Source organism: Accipiter gentilis, chromosome 10 (genome assembly GCF_929443795.1).
Source record: "Accipiter gentilis chromosome 10, bAccGen1.1, whole genome shotgun sequence".
NCBI lineage: Eukaryota > Metazoa > Chordata > Aves > Accipitriformes > Accipitridae > Astur > Astur gentilis.
The window spans coordinates 11655639-11679165 of record NC_064889.1 but is presented as its reverse complement, the minus strand read 5'-3'; the positions used below and the strand labels follow the sequence as shown (position 1 = coordinate 11679165).

Genomic DNA, 23527 nt, shown 5'->3' with positions numbered 1-23527 from the left:
AGAGTAAAGATGTGTAAATGGTAGCAACCATGTGTGAAGAGGTGGTAGAAAGGAACTTAACTCAGAGGGTGTTGACACAGATTTATTCATGATCTTTATCTTCTCTGTTAACAGACTTCAAAGCAAACTCATATACATAACTTTAATACTTCTAGTAGTACACAAATATGGTGATTTTCAATATTAGCATACACTGTAATGCTAATGTTATAATATTACTGTGCATTTAATTGGAAGCACATAATTACTGTAGCTAGCCAGATGGTAATTGTCACCTTGACTGAATCTTTGCTTTCTTTATCTGCTTTGAAAAAATAATCATCTGATATATTCATTTTAAAGATGAAGAATTGTGCCTTCAGCCAAAGATTGTATTTACCAGTAATGAGCATCCAAAGCTTGAGCTACCATAAAGTTTCTCTTGTACATGTACAACTACTTTTACAATGAACTTATAGTGAAGTTGAAAGTATGTCACACGAGCAATTAAATATTGCTAATATGAAAGTTTATTTTAAAGTCTACTTTTACATTCAAATAATGCCACTAGATTGTAGATTTGCATTTTGCAGATATTTTTCTACAGTACTGTTAGACATTGTATGTATGAAGAAACAGCTAGCAATAGCTAGTACGTTCACGACTTTTTCATGATTTTTGAGCCATGGCAGAGGGGGACCACAGTCATTTACCTAGTCATTATTGTACAATAGGAATGTAAAAGTCTGAGGATCTATTTCAAGAAAGCACATAGGGAAGACCCAAAATAGTGAAACCCAAATTGGTTCCACTATTTAAAGTCTGTGCATTTGTATACATTATTAGATAAGATAGGCTGTTAGAAAATGAGAACTAACTTTGATGTTACATGTCATATGATCAGTTCTGTGAATTAAATGTATTTGTTCTTTTAATTCAGCAGGTGAAAGACCTCTTTCAGTTTCTTAGTCTATTGATATTTTTTTCTTCTGAATTACGGAATTATTTCTTATACTGTATTTACAGAGAAGCCAACTGACACCAAGGCCAGTTTATGAAAATCTGTTATTGGGTGTAGTCTATGGGGCATAAAGCATCTGCATGGTTATAAGATGTAATACTAGGACCTCCATTTTTGTTTCCACTGAAATTAAGGAGAAGGGAATACAGCAAGAGGTTAAAGGGAATTAACAGATGAACTGCTACAACAATACGGCCTTTCAGATTATTCTGAAAACAGCATGCATTGACTCTTGAGTAGCAGTTCTGTTTTCTCTTCATGCTTTGTTTTCCATGCCAACAGGGAGGATGTGTTTCAGTTGGGGATTCTGCATCAGCAGGCACTAACTGGTTTGTTACAAATGTGTCTTCAGGTCCTGTAGCATACCTGGCAATGCTTACTAACAAAACAGTCTTTCGTGTTGTATATCTAATGGATGAATATGATGTTTTACTTTTTAATGCTTACAGAACATCTAACAATTATTCAGAATTTAAAACTTTCAAAATATATTTTCCTAGCTGGAGTAATCTACTAAAAGAATACATTACCTGAAAGACCACTTCTACGGAATGACGTGCAGTATTATTGGAGTCAAATCATTCTTGATTTTACTTTCAGTGACCTGGTTGACTGATACTAATAGACAGTCTATTCACGGATAATGGAATCTGCAGATGGAATCTCCATCCTTGGAGATATTCAAAAGCCATCTAGACATGGTCCTAGGCAATCTGCTCTAGGTGACCCAGCTTGAGAAGGGTTGTTAAACAAGATAGCCTCCAGAGGTCCCTTCCAGCCTCAACTGTTCTGTGATAAGGAAATACTGTTTTTGAATACTTTGTGTACAGCCTTTGAAGAAGGATGTCCTCTTAATGTTAGTTTGTCCTCTAGGACAAAACACATTTAACTTCTGTTTATTACTTGAATTCAGAAATTTTGATTTAGTATAGGAAATGACATTTTGTAAATCAGTTCTTAAGGGGCAGAACACACAAAACATATAGTTTGTAGCATCTCAGTTTTCACAACCTGCCTTGTCTTATTTACGTGTGTATTCATGCATGTCCAGAGAATACTTAATTTATCATTTAAGAAAATAGTAGTTTGGGGTATTATATCTGTGTGGGTTTTTTTTTTAATATTTCAGGAGTAGTAATAACTTTAAAGAAAAGTGAGTAATAGCTGATCTAGGGTTTACGTGACTTTTATGATTTATTATTTTTTTATTGTTATCTTACCCTTATAACTGATTCACAGTCAACTTCTGATTTCTTATTTGTGATGGAAAAGTACTAGTTGCAGATCAAGTTCCTTGAATTAATCTTCATTAGATAACCACAGCATAACCTATTATTTAATGAATTGTTTCATCTCTCTGTGTAGGCAAGAGAAGGTAGATAGCACTCTGGCCAACCAGAGATATAGCCAGATAATACAGTAATGTTATTTCTCCAATTTAGTACAAAAGAAAGGTTTAGCATGCTATTATTTTCATTCTAGTAACACATGAGGTAAGGTCATTGAAACTCTGGTACATGAGTAATTTATTAGTGCACAAGAGCCCATTGGATAGTCCTATTCTCTCTCTCTAGCTGGAGAGAAAAAATACAGTATGGGCTGATTGCTTATGTCTTATTTATTACAATGTGGTTTTGGAGACATACGGGAATGAAAGTAATAGGGTATATGGATGAGAGGCGTCGTGAGCAGTACATGAGTAATCCTTGGATTTAAAGTTCTGTAAGGACATAGAGGCATTGTGGTGATGCATGTATATTAACAGAAGGATTGATGGCTTTTTAGAAAAATATCAGAGAAATGCCAGCCGGTGGTTTGGGTTTTTTTTGTACACTGTATTAAAGAATAACTCTTACCCTTTTATTTATTGTTTCAGTTCTCACTTGTTATTTTTTAGCTTTCTTTTTCCCTAGTGGCTTCTTTCATTCTATCCCTATCTTGTTATCTTTTACAGGTGCCTTAGAATAAGCATAATTCTCTCTTCTGATGAAACTATTGCTCTGGATAAGCTTCCAGAGTTGCATGCACTGTTCTGAGTTGCTTTTAATAATAAAATAGATTCTTTCTGTGAATGGTAGTTTATAAGCAATAGCTTCTTGATCTAGTTGATGAAGATCTTACTGATCATTTGGTGAATGGTCAGATTTTAAAAAGCATTTGTTCTGAATTTTCTGCCATAGAGTAACCTGTAGATTGTTTATGGTGTCAACATGGGTGAACTCGGCTTTCTCTGTATGTACACACAGTGGGAAGTCAGATTACAGGGGCCAGGGATGGGAGCTGCCTCTTTAACAGTGGATGAAAGTGGGGTTTTTATTGTTTTGTAGGAAGGATGTGTATTGCGTTTAGTGGTGTCTAACTGAAGAACAGAACTTGGAGATCAGTATCAATACAGCCTTATTTTGTATATGCCTGAAGGAGGAAATGTGATGCTAACGTTTGAAACCAAAGAAACCAGTAATGTATTACCACACTCCCCTTGCAGTGTGATCATTTGCTTCCACATTAAGAAAAGGTGTCACCAAAATAAGTATATTACTAATGTGTATTTCAGACTACACTCTTTTGAAACAAGTATATATTTTCTTATTTTGACAGCTTTTCTAGCTTTTTTTATAATAACTATTTGCTGGAACTGTCTGAGTCAGTTGTATTTTCCCAAAGAGTATAGGCTTTAGAAGTTAATCTAACCTTGTCTTGTGGTACTTAGACTTTTGTTTCCTTTATGTTTTACCTCCATCATGTTTGGTTTTGATACACTTGTATAGGTGCACAGTTACTAGTAACTAATAACTATAATTAATAGTATTGTACCAGTTTTGTTATGTGAACGCAAAACCTGGATTTGGACTTGAAAAGGTCAATGCTGTGGCCCAGATGAAAACCAATTCATCTGGTATTGTTTAGTAAATGAATCAGTCATTTTATAGCTATTTAGATGGAAACAAGATAAATAAAACCGTTAACTTGGTCATTGCAATTTCATATCTGTTGGTGGTGATGGTAACGTGGAAGTAAGAAGCCTGTTAGAAGATAAATTGCTTTTAAATATTAGAGAGTTCTCCTATGCTCAGTCTACATTATCTGTGTTGGGAATTGGGCTCTAAGAAAGGACTACTGTTTGTAGAAAGAGAAATTAAAAGTAGACGTATATGCCATCTTATTTCTCAATTGCTTGAGATAACTATGTTAACTGATTAAAACATTGTGAATTGTGTTTGGGTTTGTGGCATTTTTTCCTTAAAAATAAAGTTCCTTCTCAAGCTGTTGGTGCAGTTTGGGTAAAGGAAGGATGTCTAGTCAGATGGCAGAATTCTAGTTTAGTGTATAAAATACTATAGCAGTTAATAAAAATGAACATGTATATTTGCATGTATTTTGCCAAACTGAGCTGCTAATTACTTCATTGACCAGTACTAACAACTAATGCCAGTCAGTCTTGTTCATACCGCAGTATAAAAGAGATTGTTGATAATGGTCATCTTTTCCCCTGTTTAATCAGTCTGCCATTGTTGTAACAAAAGTGAGAGTTTGTCCTCTTGTGGAAATTCTTTGAAATCTATAAGACTCCTCTGTTGTCATTACCACTTCATTTCTTGAAGTGTTTTGTTGTTAAAAAATTAAATACAAACTTAAGTTTATATTTATCCATTAGTGAATAATGGTGTCATGGCACTATTGAAGGCTTAGGCATAATTAAATGTAAACAAGCTGTCTTGAATTAATGCAGCTTTAAGGTGATATAGTTTTGACATACTTTATATGGCTTTAGGTATACTTTACTGTAAACACTCACCAGAAGCCCCACTGGAAGGCTTGAAGCAGCGTTGTGGGTACACTTTAATTTTCCTTTGAGTTTAGCATCACCTTGTACAAAATAATGAAACTTCTTTTTTACATGAAGTCTTTCAGATGCTTTTCCTTCACTGATCCTAATGTCATTTCTCATCTTTCTAATCTCAGGCATAGTCTAAGGGAAAAAAAAAAAGTTGTTAATGAATAACTATACTGCAACTCGTCTTTGCATCATAGTGAAAGAATAGGCCAGACAGGAACACTTTTAGCTAATAAAAGTTAAGAGCAATACCAAGCCACAGAATTTTATGTTCTGTTTCAAAATACTGAAGCCACTGTATTCAGTGATACAAGGATATTTTTGTATTCTACCATATCCCTAATAGATTTTTTTTTTTTAACCTGCAGTGATGAAAGACTTCATTAATATAAGGGCTGATTATGTATGCTGTGTGGCTGATATAGTTGATCTGCAATGTTTAAAAAAATTAAATATATATTCATCTAATGTATGAGGTATAAGGAGTTGAATTTGGGGACATAATACTCTTCAACAGGAGTTGATTCATCTATTGCTCTTCTCTTCATACATAAATAATGTAAACAGGTAGATTACAGAGGCTTTTCATCAGTGTAGATTCCCTTCCGTATACACATCAGAAGACAGGGACAATGGAAGAGATGTATTGTGTAAACAGGCTGGGGAAGAAATGGATATCCTTGAATAGATGTGTGGTGCTGAGGAAACAAGGTTTATTGCAAGTTAAGGAATCTATTAAGTGCTGTATTGGGGATGACAATGAACTACAGAATTTAATAATCCAGTTTATCCATCTCTTTGGTTTTTTTCTTTCTTTCTTTCCTTCATGTTTGTGCCTGCCTTTTAGTCAGGTAAACAAAATGATGGATATCTTTAACTTTGGGGTTTTGGTGTTTTTTTGTATGGTAAGAAGTTGAAGTGGGGGCGAAACTAAATACATTATCAGATTAAGTGGGTAGGAATTGATAAATACAATATATTCCTGCACTGAACCTTCTTAGCTAAAATTCTAGAAAATCCTTTTTCATATATATATATATATATATATGCACTCTGGAAATCTTCCAGTAATATTACAGGAAGTAAAATAGTGTTCTAAAGAATTATTAACAACTCCATGAATTCAGTCAAAGTGTTGCATATGAAACAATGTATAATGATTTGACTGAGTTTCTCATGCATATGCTTGTGTTTTATACACACAAGACACTAGAGTCTATGCTTTTTGCGCCTTTTTTTTTTTTTTTTTTTTTTTTTTTTTTCCCCTTGCCACTATTTTCACTCTGGAGTCAGGTATGTCTTTATACCCTTTTCTTCCTGCTCCTCTTCTGCCCTTTGATGGGGAAAAGGGATATCAGAGATTTAAGACAGTAAATGGCAGTCTGTTCAACTTGAGATTAATAGAATTGTAGAAAGGTTGCTTTAGAAAAATATGAGGAAATATAATCAGTTAATGATAAAGTTGAAACATCCATCTTTTTCCTGTGAATAAAGAGCAAGTAGTTACATTCACCACCTACTCTAAAGTTAGAACTTCATGAAAGGATGATCTGCATCAGTTGCTTGCTGTTACTACATGTTCAATCCACCAAAAGAGGGATTAGAGTGAGGGAAATGATACTGAGAGTAGTGATCATCCTCTTAGAGACTTTCACCATTCAAATAAAAGCAAAACCCTGTTAACAAGAAGTTATGTTTTTTCCAAGATCTGTTAAAAAAAAAATAATCCAAGTTTTAGAAACCTTAAGTGAAAGAATTCTTTAAAAAACAGTTTAATACCTCTTTCAGAAAACATAATAGTGTTCTTATGCTTGCTGTATTTTAATTCTGTAGTTACAGGCTTCATGTTTATCAAAAATCATAGATTGTAATACTGTATGTCTTTGAAAAAAGGATAGTAGCCAAACAAATTGAAGATCAACAGTTTAATTTAGCATAGTAACTCTTACTGAATCAGTGTGCATTACACCAGGAAAACATGTGTTACAAATGCACTTGTGTAACAGTCTAGGAATCCAAAAAAATTCTGTTGTTATCAGATGCCCCTTTGCTGGAATACCTATACCTATTCTTTAATCATCAAACAGCTTCCACCCCCCCCCCCCCCCGCCCCCACTCAAAAAAAAAAACCCCAAACAACCAAAAAAAAACCCCACCACAAAAAGAACCCCAACACCCAAAATAAACAAATACCACCCCCCCAACCCCACAAAAAAACCCATTTAACCAGTAAAGTTTAGCAGAAATCATCTATATTTTGCCTGTTTTTACAAACAAGCAAAAACCCCCAAAACAAACCACACCAAACCACTTCTGTTTAGAGAATTACTTCATTTTTTAGGAAAAATAATTCATTAAAACTCCTATTTTCCTTCATAAGAAAGAAGAAAGTCTCTACTACTCTACTCCTTATGAGAACAGGACACTATTTAACGCTATTTTCACTGACTTTAGAATTAATGTAGATTGATTAATATCCATGCAATTTGCCTGGCCTTTTTGTGCTTAAACAGATTTAAAATAAATTTGCTAGGTCTAAGAGAAAACCTGAGCATGAATGTCAATTCCAAGGACTTACTTATACTGGTTCTGCTGTGGAAATGAGTGCAAATCAATGTTTTATTACCAAGATTAAGAAATATTTTCTATTTTTATTTCTAAAACATTTAAGCCTTTTCTTTAGATCATTGTATTTTAGAAGCAGAAATAACACTGCATCATTTTATAATGCAGTTTCAGGATAAAAGGAATCTTGTTAAAGCAACTGGCTGAAAAAATATCTAGACGTTCATTTAAAAAATGTAATGACTCGGAAAACATAAATTCGTAAGTATGCTCAAATCTTCCTCTGATCTATAGGGGAAGTAGTTTACAATAAAGTGTGAAACTAAAGAGATTCTCTGTTTTGCTGCCAAAGCAAAATTCTGACTACTTTCATGGGACAGGTGCCAGACTTTTTCTTTATGCACATTTTCCAGGTGATCAGTGGAGCACCTACACAGTTGTGTCTCCCTGTCACTCTAAATAGGAGATAATATCTGATATCATTCCAGTTCCTGCTGATGCAAAATTATCATTGAAACTGATGAAACCTTGTCAACCATGAGATTTGCCTCCTTGATCAGTAGAGAGTATTCTTAAGATAGATTGCATGATCAGCAGTTTTGGTAAACCTGAAAATAAAGACAGGATTGATTTGATATAAATAATTCTAGCAAGAAAAATAGCCACACACATACGGACACATGCAGTTTTATACTGTTTAATACGTACCATTTTTGTAAGAGAGTTTTATTCTGCATTTGCCTCATGTAAAACTCTTATTCACTCCATTGAAACTTTTACTAATTTTCAGATTAAAACCTATGTAGAGAGGGTTTTCTAGGTAGCCCATTTCTTCTAATTGTGTTGCTGATAGAGCTGTTTAAAAACGTTCTTGATACTATGGTGAAGAACCTGGTGTGTAAAAAGATGAAAGTTAACTAGAAAAAAATGAAACCCCTGTTGAACACAGAAAAGACTGTAATCTCTTTTCACTGATTAAGTAGTGGCAAAGAGCAAGCTGCTGACTGATATGCTAGTAGCTTCTCTGGAGTTCACTACTGAAGTTAGTTGGACTTGTTTATGTTACAGTGGAATCTCAGATGTGATGTGGCAAAACACCTTTTTGACTCAAATTCTTTTCTTTGAGAAATGAGGTTTCTTGATCAGAGGCCAAAAAGCAGCAAATGATTTGTCAATGCTATCATAGATTCATAAACTATGTATAGCTTTAGGTATCACCAGTGTAATTGCAGCCTCACCAAGGGAGTTCTTGTCCATCAGCTGCATATATACTAAGTTGGAATAAGGAGAGAGACACATAATGAACTTATTATTGAATGTAAAATAAACCAGGATAGAAGAATATGTATAAAAGGGATGATTAAAAACTAAAGCAGTTTAACCTGTAGATCTTCCTGTTCCATTTAGCACAAACAGGATAGAGCTGATGCTTCTTTGCATCCATAAAGCAGGGAAGATACTTCAAACAAAGTAGTGGAATTTTGTTTGGGAATGTTAAAAGGCTTGTTGGTAGAAATTTTTCTTTTGTAAAAAAATAAAAGCAGAGGACAAGAAGACCTGCCTTTTCCTATTAACTATAGAAAGTGATTGTGGAATTCAGAAGGATTTATGCATGTCCTATTAGGGCAGAAAAAGTCCAATAGAACCAAAAGTCATGCTTTGAATTCCAAGGTACGAGTTTATAGTTCATAACATCTGTGTGTATCTCTGTTTTTTTATATATAATTATTCCAACTTATTATTACTTTCAAGCAGAGCTGAAACAAACAGTGTGTAATTTGATTTTGTTTCTACCTATAGCATAAAAGGTAATAGTGGGGAAAATAACCATTTTTTAATGTTTTGTTAAGGTCAGTCTCTTTACTTTCATGAGAATTATCTTGAGACTTTGAGTTGCTTCAGTTAAAAAAAAAAAAGGTAATTATATTACAGAACAAAATACGCTGAGCTTTATAGTATTTGCTACGTGAATGCTACTTGTATATTTTGTAATTGTGAGTAAGTATATGTTATTGCCTTTTTTTGACATCTAATATACAACTAACATCGTTAGCCATGGAGAAAAGAAAACGTATTACTGTTATACTGTAATGTATTTGAAGTACTGTCACCATCTCCCTCCTTAGTTTTTTCTCTCAATAAGACACAACAAACCAAATCCTTTCTGTCTATCCTCACAGATTGTTCTATGAATCTCTGCTGCTTCTGGCTTTTGTCATCCTCTTTCTCTTCAATTTGTTTACTTTTAGTGTGGTTCCAAAAACTGGAAAAACAACTTCAGCTGAAGTTAACAGGTGCCCATAAAGCTGAGTCATCTCTTTCTCACATATGACACATACTAATACTTTCCAGAATGACAGTAGCTTTTCTTGCACTAATATTCCATCTACAATGCTTTCAATTTCAAATATGCTATATGCCTTGTACTGCTAACTAATCACTTTTTTACCATTTTTCATTTCTTTCTTCCAAACATAGAACTAGTTTTTACAGTAGTGCCAAGGCAGTGAAGTTAATTCAGTAATATAAGAACATCTTGAATTCTAATCCCATCCTTTCAAATACTTGCAACCCATTCCAGATCAATGTCTTCTGCAGACTCTATGAAATTCTGTTCATCCAACTTGCTGAGAACATTGGCTAAAATCAACCTTTACAATATTGGCTGATACCCCACAGGATACTTCTGCCAAAAGAATTGCTCCCATATATCACAATACAACTGTAAACTATTTTCTACCAATTTCACCTTTACTGTATTTATCTTGCTTACATAGGGAATGTAATGAAAAACAATTTTCAAAATTCATACTAGCATTTTGTGGTATTTCAAGTCTTCTCCTTCCCTTGTATCAGTTAAGCCAGTTTGCTTATCAACAGGAGAAAATCTGATTTCTGTGTCTTATCTCAGTAAGCAACATTGGCTGATGTCTTTTTATTCTGTATGTGATTATACATTGACTCATGTTTTCTTCTGCTACTGTAAGTGTTGAAATTAGTCTGGCTTATCTAAATCTTTTAGCCTTCTAGTCTGGTTTTTTTGTAAGATTTTTTTGAAGTGTTTGAGGCTATTTTAGATAGTTTCTTTAAGCTTAGCTAGAAAGTGTATACAACTCCACAGGAGAACAACTTCATACCAACAGCAGCTATGAACATGATAGCCTGTGAAATATGTGACTGTTACCCAGACACTGTGTTCTGCTCCTTTGTTCTTGATCCTAGGGTGTATATATTGTTCTTGGTCTTTAACAGTAGGATTTTTATATGACTTATGGGTTTGCCACCATTAGCATTTTATTTTACAACAGTGGCACACTTTCGAAGCAAATCTCTCAGTCTTCCCAATTGACCACATTTGGTTTGACCACTGCAATGTCTGAGTGTGATCTAGATGTTTTGCCAATGCAACTAAGCCAGATGTTGCTGTCCAAGATCACAGCTGATGTGCTCAGAAACTAATGGGTTTTCAGTCCGTAGAGCCAAAACCAGAACTGGTATGAAGTAAATGCCCCCAAAGTGTTTGTGATGTGAACACTGGGGTCTTCAGCACCAACTCCTTTGACCTGATGTGCCCTTACGGCACTAAACTATTTGCTATTGCACATGTACTCTTTGTTGCCCAAGATCTTAAGCAGTTTGCTCCTATGTCCCAAGCAGCCATTTAACATTCCTGCCCTACTGTCACTTCTGTTTATGCTGTTACCACAAACCAACCTGTATATCTCAAAACCTCATGTTCAGTGTAAGAGGCACCAAGGAACATCATCTCCCATAGAGTCCTGAGGGACTACTTTCACAGCTGGTGTTAAACCAAGTGGCTGGTTGCTTGGATCTTTTTGGAAGAAACACAATGGGACTTCAGCTTGCAAGTAAGACCATGACATAGTGGTCCAAGTCAAATATTTTGTGGCAATGTTGGTTGTGTGATATGGAAAGACTTACAATAATCAATTATCTGTTTGTTTTCATAGGCTATAATTAATTACTTGGTTCCATTTACTCTTATAATTTGTATCAAAAGAGATAAAATATACCTCTTTATCCTTTATGGATAATGTATGCTTTACCATTCTGATGTGTTCTGGGGTTGGAATAGAGTGCTTAAAATGGAGTCTGCATTCTACCTCCCTACCAACACCCTGACAAGCCAGAGACTGTCAAGAAAGGCCAGTCTTCAAAAGCGCTACAGTTTTTTTGAGACCACCAAAAATTAAGAAGCGCTAGTATCATACCATATTCCATAATCAAATAGTTCTCTTGATAGTCAATAATTTATTCTTTTAGAGGTAAGTTTCAGAAGTTGGTAAAGTATCTAGTAGCTATTGAAAGACGATAGAAAACAAGAGCCATTAGAAGTCTAATGGGACTCAATTTCTAAACACCAGAGATGTTTTTAAAGGATGTCCTCTTGTTTCAGATTTGCAGACCAGTTTATTAATACAGACACAAATGCATTTTTTATCTTCACCAAGCTGACCTCCTGTTTTGGCTCTCAATGTATCCACTAGTAATTTTTCTACATCACTGCTAGTAAAGTGCTAGCAGCAATTCTTCTGCTTCTCCTGTCAACCAAGCTTTATTCAAGTTTGACCTTCTCTTTGTCAGACAAGCATCACTCATCTCTTATGATGTGCTGGCTTTAATATTATCTTTCAAGTGTTATACAGTATATCTTCCTAGAATATGCTTCAGCAACACAACAACCTCTAAGCTTACATATTGTAATATTCTGTTCTGTAGTGATAATATTAGCTTCTGGGTACAGCATTTGTTATTTTAGCATGGCTTAATTTGTGTCATTGTTTTGGACAGACAATCTACTACTTTCATGTGCTGCTTTTATTTGACCCTCTTATTCATCCTTTATTTCCATTTCTTAGCAGTACATACTAATTGAAATTGTCCAGCTTGAACTCCAAACTACTTCTGGCTATGGGTACTTTACACATGTTATTTCCATGGAATAGCTGTATTGTTATCCTATTCCAGCAAATATTATGTCTAAAGGGTTTGCTTCCAGGAATGGTGTACTTCTCAGTCAGTTTGATGTTCTTGCAGTTGTTTTGCAGAATTAAAGACTAAAATTGTACTTTGAGAGAATAATGAAGTTTAAATCTTTTTCCAATTTGGTGTTACACAATTATGCACACTTACAAGATGGAAAATCAAGGTAGTATACATAATAACATTTCAGTCCTAGGGTTTCCTAACAGGTTAGACTTTTATGACCTTATTACCGTTCTTGTGCTATGGCAGGGGCGTGGTGAACTACATTTTTGCAATCATTAAAGAAAGAGAAGTGTATTAGGATGATGCTCTGCTGCTCAGAAGAATGCAGAAGTGAAATAATGATACAAGGCTTGAAGGATGCTTATCATGTGGGGTGGGTGGGAATCTTCTGAACCTCTTTGATATAAATCTCTCTGCTGACTGATGAGACTTGTCCAGTTGTATTTCTGATGGTATCATAAGCTACAAAAACAAAGGTCTGTCTTCACTTCTGTATCTTCCTTGCTAGTTTATCTTTCATGCTGGAAGAATCTGCCTTTTCAGCATCCTTTAAAGATTCTTTTTTCTGGGAAGTTTGGGTGTAGAAACTAGTTATCTTGTATGATAAATTCCTGTGTTGTGTGGTAAGTTACATGTGGCAACATTGCTATTAAAAATGGATAAATCAGACCATGTGTTAATTTGAAAACAGTTGATAAGTGTAAAGTTCAACTTTTATAAGATCTATTAGTTTTCAGACTGAGTTTGAATAGTAATTATGCAGTGTTAATAAACACTTGTTGGAAATTTTTCTTAGCCTTCTCAAAATCTTTAAACTGATACGTGGATAGAAAATAACTTGGGGGCTTATTTGAGGAGGCTCAAAGAATGCCAAATAAGCCTCCCTCACTCTACCCTCTTTGGGGTAGATTTTCACTTTGCCTTCAATATTTGACAGTTGCAAATGTAATTTTTGGTAGTAAGTAGCTAGGTGACCATCCTACTTTCATCATTCCACTACACAGGTATATGTATGGAGTGCACTGAGCTGAAATAGCAGCAATTGTGGAGCAATATCACTCCATGGATTTTTCCTATAATCCTAGTAAAACATCTTGTGGTTATCTAAAATGGCATATGGTATAGAGTTATAACACGAAGGCTGTACAGGTATTTTGTAATGTAGTAAACTTTCACATTTAAAAAAAAATCTAAGGAGAAACAAATTAGTTGAAATAAAATAAGAAGTATCCCATAGGGTTAACCAAAGGAACCAATGTTTACGCTTTTTAGTACATTCATAACTTTTTTTAGATTAGTTGTTTGCCATAGAATGTGTGGATGACAGAAATGAGTTATATGAAGATAAGCTCTTTTAAGTAAATCACTGTCATACAGCAGTATAATCTGAGATGTCTAGCCTTGTATCCCTGATTTGAAAATACATTCAGTGGTCTCTTACATAATCACAGTTCATTTCTTATCTACATCAAGGAATGTTTCTGTCTATTCTGGTAGCCTAATGATACAAAGTGAACTGTTTGGTGACTGTACACTTCCTGATTTAGTGCTCTCATACACACAGAGAACGCTTCGCAGTTCAGATTATTTCACTCATGGTGAGTTCAGAAGAAGCAATAAACAATGGTTTCAAACTAATTTTGTCTCTGAAGATGCAGTCATTTTTTACAAAAAAGAGATGCTCTCAAAATCTCGTTTGGGGAAATTTGTGTCAGTTGTCTGCTTTATGCAATTTCTGTTGAGAAAACAGGCTGTTAAGACTGGTGCATTTATTTTTTTTAAAGTAGCAACTGCAAAGAAAAACAAGTTAAACCAAAAACATAATACCTTTTTTCCCTTCCTAATTTTTGATTGTCACTCTCCTTCCTAAATTTAGGCAAAATTAGGTTCCAGTAAAGGAAGTGTAGTGAAATTAGCTGAAACTGGCTGAAACCCAAGAGAGGTAAAGAAAATTTCATATGTCCATCTCTCATGCTCTGAAATATAAAATTCCATTTAATGTGGAAGACAAGTCTCAACAATTTTGTATTTTTTAATATAACTTTCTAAACAACTGAATTAAACATATAATTCATGTGATTCTTTAGGCAGCTGGTAGCAATGTACCTGCAAACTATTTAAAAATTGCATTCCACATAAATAATACTGAGATTTATTTTGCATCTTTAAAAGGCAGTATTACAAATATAGTTAGGTTAGATACTCTAGAAAGAAGGCGTAGGCCGCATGAACAGATTATGGTGAGGCTTCTTATGTTACAAGTGCCGTCCTGCCTAAAACTTTCCTCAGTCCCCAAATTTCTCTTCATCTTTTGGACTCTGCCTTTTTTACAAGTTTGAGAATTATTTCAGTCTCAGTCTCTCCTCCTTAGAGTCCTGTGGGTATATCCTCTTTTGCCTTTCCTCTCTTTGACCTGTCCGGATGATGCTTCAGCACTTTGGTTTTAACTATTCCTCTTATTTTCTTTAGCCCTCATACAAGCATATCCCATTTTGTTTCCATGGCCAGCCCAGCTTACAGTCATTTAATTACTCTTTGCTCTGCTTTTACCGTGCTTATGAAAATGCTGTAATAATTTTGTAGTGGGAAAGTAGGATCGTATGGCCATCCAAGTCTCCTTTATAGACTTGTGGAGAAAGAGTAGCAAATTGTATCTGATGTTGTCAGACAAACACATCTCACAAACAAATAAGAAAAAAAAAAAGAAATTGTAAAAGCTAACCTCATTTTTATAAATCTACTCAGTCAAACGAGGGTAATTTGACAACTAAAATGCTGCAACTTAATTTAGTCAAGAATTAATTTCTGAGGCAAAATTAAAATTTTTTCTATTTCTGAAGGCGGGAGAGTTTTGAAGTAAGAAAATATCAGAATAGTTTATGTCCCAGCAGAAAAAGTACCTTAATGGTTTTTTCTGAAACAACAATAAATATTGATGTCATGTTCACTTATATTCAGGAGAAGAACTATGAAAAGTATTAATTCACGGCAAGCAGATAATCTTGATGCACAGAGATGTGCTTACTCTATTTTTACTAAATCATGGAATTTACTATTAGTAATAGTTTTTATGTTCTGTGTAACTCAAAACATAAGTTTTCCTTCGGACACTAAAATATATTTAATTCTTTTAGGCATACTCTTTCTAAAAGGATTGTTCACGATAGCTGTGAAACTAAAGCTAAGATCTGTAGTCAAGCATAAGAAAATGGCAAATTTTACAGTCTTGCAAAGGAGGAGAGAAAGTTGCACAGTTGGATTTTTTGTGGATTCAAATTTGGTGTTGGGACTTTGCTAATAACTAGTAGCTTAATCGTCTTTAACCTTTTTGAATAATACAATATTCAGATATGATCTGACTGGTGAAACATGTTTTGAACAACTTATCTCCAGTTTCTATTCTGCCCATTCCTGTGCAGGTGCTTTGCTTTGATCACATAAGTAGCCTCTAAAATTAGTGGCACAACAGAGCCTTTTCGTTCCCTGGGTTGTCATTACTATACTGTATGCACCTTTACATTTGCCTTCACGTATTTTTCACATATGTGAATGGGATATTTTCTTGTAGATAAACCAGTTTAAAAATGAAACATAGCATGTGTTTAAGGTGTAAATGATAATTTTGTAATGTATGTAATGTGGGATATCTTCAAACATCTTTAAAATACCTGAACTATTTAAAGGGCCTATAGAATGTGTACTTCATTTGGGGAGGAAAAATGGAAAGATCAGTAAGGTGACAATTAAAGCAATGCAGTTTCATGTATGCACTGTACTATAAAGTGTCCAAAAAAAGAAAGACACACTGGTTGAATAGTATATAAAAACAATTTTAAATGTATGTGTATTTTAAAATTCACAAGACAATAAAACAAGGTTAGCTTTTCCTGTCAGCAAATATATTCTGTCTGATAGTAAATGTGAATACATCACATTTTTGCATTAAGCAATTTTTTTATATATATATATATATATATATATCTTATCTTATACTTCCACAATTGTCGTTCTTCAACTGGCATTTGGGGGGGGGGAATTTCTGTCATTATATGAATAGCTGTGATAGAAAAGAATAGTTACAGTTCAGGGGTTTGGGGTTTATTTTATATCCTTAGTAGAAACACTTTCCTTTACCTTGAAAATAAAGCATTATTTTTTTGAACACTGCAAGTATATTACAATAGATATTCAATAATATTAAAAATATATATTAAAAAAAAAACCAAAACAAAACAAAAAAATAAAAATCATATGAGATGGGATACAGTGTATAAATTATATGTTATCCACACAGTCCTGTATAAGTGGCAGGGGTTCTTATCTATTGAAGACATCTCTTTGCTTGTTTAAAACGTAGTGCCAGTGGTCTTGCCACAATGATACAGCTAAGCACAGGTGTTACTTGGATTCTGCTGTGCATTAGCAGATTAAAACAGTGACAGTTTTTTATAGCATAAGATATTTTCTCACGAGACTGTTTTGTCTAACCTATATCCACCTTCTTCCTAATTCTCTTTCAGATAGCAGTTCTGTGGATGAAAAGGTTTAAAATCACGTATTTACTATAGGGATCATGTATTTTGTTGATGTTTGTTTGTGACTTATTTGACCTGTTTGGTTCCTTCATTTTAGTTGTTATATCTGCATGTTTTTCCCAGCTTTCCACTCTTTTGTTCTCCTTTGTGTGTATTGCAAATGTGTTGCTTTTGTGTTGCTTTTATAAACAGGATAACCCTCACTGTTGTGCTTATCATAATTGCCAACACAGGGGTCTGCTACTGTCAAACATAATATCTGGGATTTTTGCTTCTAATTATCATTTACACTGCATACACTATAGGAATTAAAGGACAACAATATTTGGGAAGCAATATCTTATCTTCCCATGGGTTCTTCCAGTGTGTTTCACTAAATGCTCAATGCTACCAAAATGTATTCCAAAGGAATAGTTACTCTAGCTTTGGCCTGGAGCTGACCCTGCTAAACATTTTCATATTAGGTGTTATATGTTTGATGCAGTTAAATTCTATCCAACATTTACTAAGAGCAACTGAGTAACTGTACTGTTTTTGGTCTTTATTAAAGGCTCGGATAGTAAGTGGAAGTTCCTTGGATACTTCCAAGCTTTATGCAGTCCAGGCATTTAGTGGGTAAGTACCAATATGACTGTGAATTTTGTTACTTACATCTGTAAATTAGTGTCATAGTGTTATAGTATTTTTTCTAAGTTTTGTTCCTACAAGAAATAGAATTATTTTAGGAGGAACATAGTCAGTTTCATTGTGTATGTCTTCTTTTAATTTTTTTAAGTCCTTAATTTTTAAGAAATTAATACAACAATGTAGATGCACAGGTCAACTGGATGATAAATATTTTTACCTCTTTGCATACAAAATAAATGCCCTTTGAAGCTGTAGTCTGATTTTGTCTTCATTTTATTAAATGTGTGGTAATACAATAATATTTGAAATCTAAAACATCTAAGGAAAAAAGATGCTTCAGTTGCTGGGAGTAAATATGGCAGAAACCTGTACATTTTGTTTGATTGTCTCCAGACAGAGTGATCTTAAATCCAGTTCTAGGGATTCCTTCCTTTGAGGAAAATCTCTCCTTCCTATTTTGAATACCTTTTTATTGTTCAGTCTCAAAAGGAAAAAAAGTAAAAGCCATTGGTAAAATTTATCAGTTATATTAGTTAGCTATTTAAAAGGGATATTATCCTCTTGCTGGTGCACTATATAAGCACTGTTTGCTATAGTTATGCTTTGTTACAAAGACAAGGTGATGAGATCAAATTATCTAATTTATCTTCCACCTTCTCATTTATACATCTTAATGGCTGTACAACAGATTCTAGACACTATGAAGTTTTCCCATTTAGATTTCTCTGTTTGGGATTTTTTCTTCCCCTAAAAGGTACTAATGGTATTAATTTGCTTAATATAATTCACATGCTGCTGTGGAAGGTATAGTTAGGGTAACTTTTAATTCTAAACCTTTGTCCTGGTTTCAGCTGGGATGGAGTTAACTGTCTTCCTAGTAGCTGGTACAGTGCTATGTTTTTGAGTTAGTTATGCGAAGAACGTTGATAACACACTGATGTTTTCAGTTGTTGCTAAGTAATGTTTAGACTAAAGTAAAAGATTTTTCAGCTTCTCATGCCCAGCCAGCGAGAAAACTGGAGGGGCACAAGCAGTTGGGAGGGCACACATCCAGGGCAGCTGACCCAAACTGGCCAATGGGGTATTCCATACCATGTGACATCACATCAAGTATATAAACTAGGGGGAAGTGGGGGCGGGGGGAATCATCCCTCAGGGATTAACTGCGTGTCAATCAGTGGGTGTTGAGCAATTGCACTGTGCATCATTTGTACATTCCAATCCTTTTATTATTACTGTTGTTGTTTTATTAGTGTTATTATCATTATTAGTTTCTTCTCTTCTGTTCTATTAGACCGTTCTTATCTCAACCCATGAGTTTTATGTCTTTTCCGGATTTTCACCCCCATCCTACTGGATGGGGGGGGGGGGGGGAAGGGGGGGACTGAGTGAGTGGCTGTGTGGTGCTTAGTTGCTGGCTGGGGTTAAATCATGAGAACCTTAAACAAATTTAAGAGCACTCTCCATCTTTTCAGTGGCTTAGGTAGTTTCTGTATAGTTTGTCATACCTCAAAAGTGTTGTATTTCTTCCTTTTCCAGCTCATAGAAACTTCAGAGTTGCTGTAAAAGTGTGAGGCCATATGTGACATTTTGCAGGATTAGTTGCTGAATGCAATGTGAAACATTTTAAATATTGTGAGAGATAATTGATGTGGTTTTCTTACTAATGTGCTCTTTGGCATTACAATAAAATTAGAGTATACTTCTCTTGGCTTGGAAACCACACAATTGCTTTTGCTTTAATCAGTTGCATTTTTCTCATAAGGTCAAAAAAGTCAAAAATATCTCAGTACTAAAATGATAAAAACTTTTTCCTTTTATATTGATTAGCACAATTTCTTACTATGCCAAAACAGCTAGTCCTTCTTTGAATGGGATTTTCCAAGTACTGTATTTCTCTGTATTTTAAAAATAGACCAATATAAGTGCTGTGAATTTTCTTTCCTGACTTCCAAATGCAAAACATTAGTATTTCTATTTGAATTATATTGTTTGTCAACATGAAACTAGCACATCTGAAGCAACTTTGTTTCTCTTGATTAGGTTACTGATTTGAATACTTTTTCAGCAATGTATTAGCCACAAAAACATTTACTAAAACTCTCTATGCTCATGTTCACATTATTCTTCTAATGGAATCATGGAAGGCTTTTATCAGATCCATTGCAACTGTGCTAGCAAATTATGATAGTAACATTTTGATTTGATGTATGACAATTTATATTTGGTGGCTTCTTTATTGAAAAAAATTAATGCATATCAGAACCAAAAGGCATCACAGAGGCAGCTTCTGATGGTTGCCTCAAATTCTCTTTGTCATATCCATAAAGATGGTATATTCTTCTTTTCTTTTGTGCTATGCAATGTCAATTCATTTTACTCATATGTTTTGATGGCCTCAGATTTGAGTGATTTATGATTTGATGCACCACTAATGGTAATGTACCTCACCACTGAGAAGCATGAATCTGATGTCTTAAAAACTACACAGTAAGTTGCGTACAAGTAAGCTTAATAAAACAGGGCTCATTATGTCATATTGTTTGCAATGTGCAAAACCAGGAAAGAAACAGTTTAACATCTAGTTGTTGTGAAATTTAGGAATAGCATTTTGTAAGCAGACTATGTGAGTGTAGGCAATCAATTATTGATATCTATGCATGCAGGAAGCTGCATTTGACCATACAGTTTTGTTGTACACATTACTTTCCATAGCCAATTACTTAATTATGGAATCCTAGTAGGTGTAGGACTTGGAAAAGTAGTGTACAAGAGTGTATAGAATTCTTATTTATTGTGGGTTGCACACAAAAAACAATCTCATGGATGTAAGGAGACCTTTTGCCACTGACAAGGACCATACAGACAGAAGTTGGTCTTTTTATGCCTTCTCTTCCAATCACAGGTGAATAAATTCAAATATTGAATCCTCTAAGAATAAGCTGTGTCAATCCCTTGTACAGACATCCTGTAACCACTGCATAGGACTACTTCCAATGACAGACAGTAGCTCAATACTTGCACATTTTTTTTTTAGTTCAAACCTTACTACTTTTGCTGACAAAGTTTGGATTGGGCCTCTACTCCCTTTGCTGTCTGCAATATATTTGTGCAAGCCTCTGTTTCACTAGGCCTCCCTGAAGTGATGCAATTTTCATTTAACTTCTCATTCAGCTGAAGAACTGTGACATCTCAATGGCTGCTGTGGCTCTGTTTTAATCACACTTTCCACTCTACTCCTGCATCCAAACACTAATCCTAAATTCAGGGAGCCCTCAGCCTCTTCACTGCCAGCATAACTGGCTGCAGCCTTAGCTATGACTCCTTTTCCCTCTTACTCTTCCCAAAAGGTGTTGCCCTTTGAAGTGAGTGGAGATTCTTTTCCTCACAACCCTTGATAACTTGCTTTATCTATATAGAAATACCTCAGTTGCCTCTTCTGCCTTACTCTTCCTTCTCTTTCATAGCACAGTGCTGTGAACCCACCTCACATGCACCAGCACATCCCAAGTCCATGGCACAGACTGCAACTCTTCATTCTCTGCAATGATCTCCACTTGGCTGCATGAAATGAGAGAAAAGCCAGGATGAGAAAGAAAAGGCGAAGACCAAATACAGTTTTCCTGGGGCTTCTCATGCTATTTTCCTGTTAAAAGGCAAAAGGTCTACCTTTCCTGTTCTTTCCATGCCAGTATCGAACAATAATTTCTTCGTTTTATTTTTCTTCTTCATTTTATTGAAGATGAGACACTTTAGAATTCATCCTTTCAATATTTTTTAAAAATACATGGAAGTTAGCTGGGTTTTTCATCATGTATACAAATCTCAGGTAGTACAGTTTTACTTTTACCAGAGACTTGCTTTGTATTAATTCACTACTTGCCTGATGGCAGTGATGTCAGGGACTGATAATTTTACCACATGGCCTAATCCATTCTGAAATTTGCTACTGGTACACAGATGGTGCTGCATGCAGATGATTACTCTGTTCCTTCAGTAGCATGTTCTTAATGGTAAAACAAATTTATTTTTCTTGGATTCTCTGACAAATTCAAATAGATGTTTGTTATGCAGAATATCTTCAGAAGCACACAAAAAATAGTCAATATTACAGGTTTTTTTCTTGCCTTGAATGATAACTTTTGTGCCTTCAGCTTCGTTACCTTCTATGTCAGGATGTTGTTGGGTTGTTATTGTTGGAGGTAGGGAAGGGAGTAGAGAATTTAATGTATAACCTGCATAACATGAGCAGTTTGTCTATGGCTGTAGTGTTTAATGTTCCAAAGACTATACACAAAAACTAATATTTCACTGTCAATACAGCATTGCTCAGTATGTTAGTGCTCGTAATGTAGCTGTTCTGGTTTTCAAAAAAATTTTATCTCACAATCTAGATCAGTCTATTATGATAGCCAACAATCTTTGCATAATTATGGTCCCCTTAAATGTTATTAGAAGGATTGAATTTGTTCTTGTACAGACAATTTGTACATAGGAGAACTTCTAGTTCATATACCCAAAGTCGGGGCTGTTTCAGTCCAGATGCAAGAAAAAGCACTAAATATGCAGTTGTCCAAGAATAGGATTGAGATGTGTGTTTTCAGCACACATATATATTAGTGGAACTACATTTTTGCACTAGATCTCCCAGTGGATTCTCCTACTCTCCACTTAAAACTGAAATGTATCTTCTCAGGCAGGTGTACATTTATTGTTTATCTATCTTTGAGATATGAGAGTTTGGTGGTTCAGCCTTTCCATGTCTCTACTGGATATTGTGCACCTTATTGTGCACTAATGCCCTTTTGCACTGTTACCTTTCAGTTTTGTCTGTGTACTTGAAATGATTTTTTTGTTTTAATTAGTTCTGTAATTTCTTTCCTTTATATAGTGCTTCTAATTAAATATTTATATTGGGGGAAAAAACTAATTAACAGCACTTAAAAATGTTTTTAAAAGAATATAAAATGCTCTACTTGCTCTACTACAAGGAGTAACATGGAAATAACTTGCCTACAGACCCCCCTCAATTGCTACCCCCCACCCCTCAATACATGCAGGAGTCCAGTGGCTGTTACCTTTATCCTTCTGTATGTGCCTCCATCCACAGACTACTAGTCTTCAGCCTAAATGGCAGTGACCAGAATTTCTGATGTAGCCCTTCTTTAGCATATTACCTTGTTTATATGCTTTCCCTCTGACTTCCCACCAAACCTAAAACATATATACACAGGCTTGTATCTGCTCCAACCTCCTTCATTCCAGCCTTTCATACTATTAGCTCCTCCCAAGTTTAAAATAATTGTCTTTGTTCTTGTTGTCATTCTCTCCCTTTGAACCCCACCCCTCAGACAATCCTGACATCTCAAACAACTGCAAGGCCACCGATACCTGTTCCACCCAAACTGTTGCCAAAGCTGCTTTTCTGCCTTTTTCCTGTTAATCTTAAAAAAGAAATAAAGAGTCACTGTTTATCCCAAATTATGCAGAGAGGCAGCTGTTGGACCCAGATGAATTCAAATTTTGATAAAATGTTCACAAATCTCTCGTATACTGAGAATTCATATAGCCTTAGTGGAGTATAACAGGAGAACAGTTCTGAAAAATGAAAGCAGTGCTGCAGTTGTGGAAAGAAATATTCTTATTTTAAATTAAAGAAATTAAAATGTGGATTTGATGTTTGGGGGGGGATGTTTGGGCTTGTTGGTTGTTTTGCTGGTTGCTTTTTTCTTTTTTTCTTTTTCTTGTTGAGAACTATTTTCACTGTAACTAAGCTTAATCACATCAAGAATACAAGGAGAGTAATTAATGATGCTCCAGGGTCTACATAAGGTAGTGGAGAAGTAGGAAACAAGAGTATAGTTTTTCTTCTAGAAAGATAATTTGAGAACATATAAATTCATGTCAAAATAAAGAACACCAACTACGAAACAATACAAGCCTCAGTGTCCTGCA

The 23527-nt window shown here is 34.8% G+C and overlaps 1 protein-coding gene across 1 annotated transcript in view; it reads left to right on the top strand.

The window, feature by feature from the left end:
* UNC13C (unc-13 homolog C) overlaps window positions 1-23527 on the top strand; it is a 239064-nt gene that overhangs the window by 52446 nt on the left and 163091 nt on the right. Inside the window, exons 5-6 of the mRNA XM_049812315.1 lie at window positions 16931-16953; window positions 17496-17560. Of these exons, the coding sequence (XP_049668272.1) occupies window positions 16931-16953; window positions 17496-17560 (88 nt within the window). The remainder of the gene's footprint in view (window positions 1-16930; window positions 16954-17495; window positions 17561-23527) is intronic.